Here is a 4,445-nt window from a genome sequence, read left to right as displayed (position 1 = left end):
TAGTCCATGATTTTTAGTATCCAGGAGGTTGATGAAGTGGAGTTCATAGGCTCGTCTCTGGGAAGCGTTGTGTAGGTTTCCTTTGAGGATCAAGACTGAGAGATTGGAGAGGCAGTAGTTTTCTTGTGAGAAACGTGCCCCCACCGGTAATTGGGTATTTCTGTCTGATAGATTTCCGGTGTGCATTTATTCTGGTGCGCAGTTGTTGTTTGGTCTCTCCTACGTATTTTCCATCAGGGCATTTGGTGCATTGGATGAGATATATTACATTTCTGGAGGTGCAGCTGTAAGATCCAGGGATGCTGATGGCTCTGTTGTGGGGTGTAGTAAGAACTATAACCTGTCTGATATCTGACTCCCCAGGTATCTCTCCACTTTCATCCCCCTTCTCTCTCCCCCTCCCGCACCACCGCCTGTTTCTCACCCATTGACTCCTCACACTACATTTTCACTGACTACCTGTCTTGTATGCAGACCAGCCCAGCCGCTGGCTTCTTTACTTTTCATTCCATCCAGGAAGAGCACACACCAACTGCTGAAACATCCTTAGCCTGACAAAGGGTTTTTGAACCTGAAAGCTTGATTAATAACTATTCTCCAACCATTTGGGTTGGTCTAATAAAAGATATCAGATTCACCCAAGGGACCTTGTCTGCCTATGTCCTTAGACCAACACGGCTACAACCTACAACCCTGCAAGAGTGAAAGAAGACATTTTCAATGTTTTTGCTATTAATTCAGATAAACTTATACAGTTTATTGTGAGTAGTGTGGACAGTGGGTTGGGAATAGGACCTCTAAGGCAATCAAATATGTTATACAATGTATTTCATTTCACATGTATTTCTTTCCAGCATACATTGTCAAGGTGAGCTGGATACATTATAGAATTTCAGATCATAATATTTCCTTTTATGTAAGGTCTTGTTAGGGAAAAGTAATTAATTAAAATCAAAATATCCATAGGGCAAAAAATGGAAGAGCTACATTCTTAGCATGAAATCTGGGGATGTTATTGATGGGAATATCAAAGCCACTGAGTTTGTTACTCTCCTCCTTACCACTGCCCTTGTTCTACTATACCCAGGACTTGCACGGTGCCCTGGGAAGGAAGATGCCCAACTGCACCACTGTAACCGAGTTCCTCCTCCTGGGCTGCTCGGACACTCGGCAGCTGCAGATCTTGCACTTTGTCATCTTTCTCGCAGCGTACCTGGCAGCTCTGGTGGGGAACCTCCTTGTCATCACTGTTGTAACTACGGACCACCACCTCCACAGCCCCATGTACTGTTTTTTGGCAAATTTGTCCTTCCTTGACCTTGGCTCCATCTCTGTCATTGTCCCTACATCCATGGCCAACTCTCTCTTAAACACCAGGACAATTTCCTATGCTGGATGTGTGTCCCAGGTCTTTCTCTTCTTTTCCTTTTCTACAGTAAATTTTTCATTTGTCACCATCATGGCATATGATCGGTACGTTGCCATCTGCAAGCCAATGCACTATGGGATAATTATGAACAGGGGAGCTTGTGTCCAGACAGTTGCCGGTACTTGGGCTGCTGGTGTCATCTACTCTGCCCTGCACACTGGGAACACCTTTAGTCTCCCTTTCTGCCACTCAAATACCATCAACCAGTTTTTCTGTGAAGTACCCCAGCTGCTCAAGCTCTCCTGCTCTGACACATACTGCAGAGAGCTGACAGCTCTTGCCTTCAGTGTGTTTCTAGGTTTAGGCTGTTTTGTTTTCATCGTTGTGTCGTATGTTCAGATCTTCACCGCAGTGTGGAGAATCCCCTCTGAGCAGGGCCGGCAGAAAGCCTTCTCCACCTGCGTTCCTCATCTGATTGTGGTCTCCCTGTTTCTTTCCACTACTGGCATTGCCTACACGAAGCCCGTCTCTGACTCCCCGTCCCCTCTGGATCTCCTGGCAGCTGTTCTGTATTCTGTGGTGCCTCCATTGATGAATCCGGTCATCTACAGCATGAGGAACAGGGAGATCCAAGCTGCCCTGAGGAAACTGCTCCACAGGCTGATCCAGTCCAAGAACAATATGTCCATCTTTCTTTCATGACTTTGGGTTACTTATTTTTCTTTCATAATTAAGTTACTAAATTCTAGTTTTCATACTATCGTGTGCAACCTATTTACAAAAAATGAAGGTGGTGGGATAATTCTGTAGCTTTGTACGTACAATGACACTTGACTTGGGTCATTTTGTGTTAACACTGTTGAAGCAGGAAAGCAATGTTTCATGCATCAATTTTACCATCTGTGCCACCTAAAATAAATGCCATCCATTGCAAGATGATGAATGGAAGACTTTTGTTTACTGATTGGTGTAATCAATTATTTGAATGACAGAATATACAGGCAAGTAGCCAGATGATGTGAAACTGGAATGAAGTGCAAACACTTTAGAGGATAGAAACATAATTCAGATGAATCTGCATAGATTGGGGAGCTGGGCTTGAAAGAACAGGATGAAGTTCAAGGAAATAAATGCAAGTTGCTGCATCTAGGAGAGAATAATCAAAAGCACAGATACAGGTTGGGTTATAAATGGCTGAGGGGTATGACTGTTGAAAAGGATCTGGCGGGGGAGAGGTTTTGTGGATCACAGGCACTGGGTGCCATCCTCTAATCACATTGCTCTTTATAGTATTATTCTGTGACTTATTAATGCAACATGCTTGTGCTGCCATAGAAATCATACAAAGCATAGAAAATTGGGGTTGGAAGGATCCTCAGGGGATCATCTAGTCCAACCCCCTCCTCAAAGCAGGACCAGCCCCAGCTCTATCGTCCCAGTGAAGGCTATGTCTAGCAGGGTCTTAAAAACCAGAACTCTAGGTGCATCTTGTCCCAGCTAAGTGGCTGCTGTATCCTGATATTGAGTAAGACTTGATTTAATTTTTGCTTTTGTGGATTGTGTCCACAGTGGGCGAGTCCAGATGAGCACGCATGTGTGCCTTGCAATGCTTCAAAGCCACATGCGAGGACAAAATTAGACTCCTGGATATCAAGGGGTCAAAAAAACCTTCAGTGGAAAAAAGTGGTTGCTGCCTCACCCGGCCCCAGAATCCCAGCAATTAAAAAAGAAATCAAACCCCGCCCCCTCCCCCCCTCTGCCCCCGCAGTCACCGGCAGTAGCAACTGCTGTCGGGGTCAATGCCCCCCCACACAGACAGCGCGGGGCAGGGTGACAGTTGTAGTAGCCCCAGCCCAGGCCCTGCTGCCCCCGCTGCCCCGTGCTGCATGCAGGGGCTCTGCCATTAAGAGCCCCTGCAGCCCCTGCTACTGCTGATGAGTAGAGGCTTTTAAAAATTATTTATTTGTTTTTAGGTGCTGGAGGCTGGGGAAGGAGGCAGCCATCAAGGGATGGGGCCAGGCTGGGCAGCAATCCGGGGGCTGGGGGAGCAAGCAGGGGTGGTATTCCCTGCAGAAGCCATTTGGCCTTTGTTGGGGGGCCTGTAACCCCTGTGGGGGTGCAACAAAACATATAGGTATTTAGAATAAACTTTATTATGATCACAGAGACACTGGTTGGCTTCCAAATTGCTTTAACACTGTAGATGTATCAGTAAAACATTGCCCAACTGATCGCGGTCTCTCTGTCTCTCTCTAGTGGTCTTTTGTTTTGATTGTGGGGGAACATGGATTTCAGGGTATTTTACAGAGTGACTTCGAGATTTTCGTATCAGGGATTTTTCAGTTTTTCGATAGGGAACACTGTAATTCCTGCTAGGGAGGCCAGTGAGACCATAAAAACTAGGGAGGCAGTAGTCATGGGGGACCTAAACTGCCCAGACATCTGCTGGGAGACGCAGACAGCAAAGTCCCACCGCTCACGCAGGTTCCTATCCTGTGTACAGGACATAGCATTCCAAATACATGTGAGCAGGGTACGATTACATTTTGAAGGCTAGAGAGAAAGATGTTGCCATAACAGAGGAGCAAGTGAATAGGAGCCTGGAAAAGAAGCAATGAACACCAAATAATAGAATTCACCATAAGACGTGGAGTGGGTAAGGTAACTAGTAGGGTGAAAGTGCTAGACTTTAGGAAAGCTGATTTCAATGAACTCAAGCGTTTAGTCAAGGACGCACTGCAGAGTAAGAGTTTTAAAGAGTTGGGAGCCCAATAAGGATGGCTGTGCCTTAAGGAAATGATCCTTTGGGCACAGATGGAGACGATCCCAATGCGGAGAAAAAGGGGGAAAGGGGCCAAGAGGCTTCCTTGGCTGACCAGAGAAATCCAGAGCAGTCTACAGGCTAAAAGGGGGGCATATAAAAAGTGGAAACAGGGAGAGACTACTAAAGAGTAGTATATCTCCTCTGCTCGCGCTTGTAGGGAGGCAGTTAGACGGGCCAAAGCTACCATGGAGCTGAGGATGGCATCCCAAGTAAAGGATAACAAAAAATTGTTTTTTAGATATATAGGGAGTA

The 4,445-nt window shown here is 46.0% G+C and overlaps 1 protein-coding gene across 1 annotated transcript; it reads left to right on the top strand.

Annotated features, from left to right (window-relative positions):
• Positions 1–1,114: 1,114 nt before the first annotated feature.
• Positions 1,115–2,071, top strand: LOC106723408 (olfactory receptor 14C36-like). Its single transcript, XM_014527674.1, has one exon. The coding sequence runs from the start codon at positions 1,115–1,117 to the stop codon at positions 2,069–2,071; it is 957 nt and encodes a 318-aa protein (XP_014383160.1).
• Positions 2,072–4,445: the final 2,374 nt, after the last annotated feature.

The sequence above is a fragment of the Alligator sinensis genome, unplaced genomic scaffold (assembly GCF_000455745.1).
Source record: "Alligator sinensis unplaced genomic scaffold, ASM45574v1 scaffold1965_1, whole genome shotgun sequence".
Classification (NCBI taxonomy): Eukaryota; Metazoa; Chordata; order Crocodylia; family Alligatoridae; genus Alligator; species Alligator sinensis.
The sequence above is the reverse complement of the archived record's forward strand: the minus strand, read 5'-3'. Positions and strand labels throughout refer to the sequence as shown.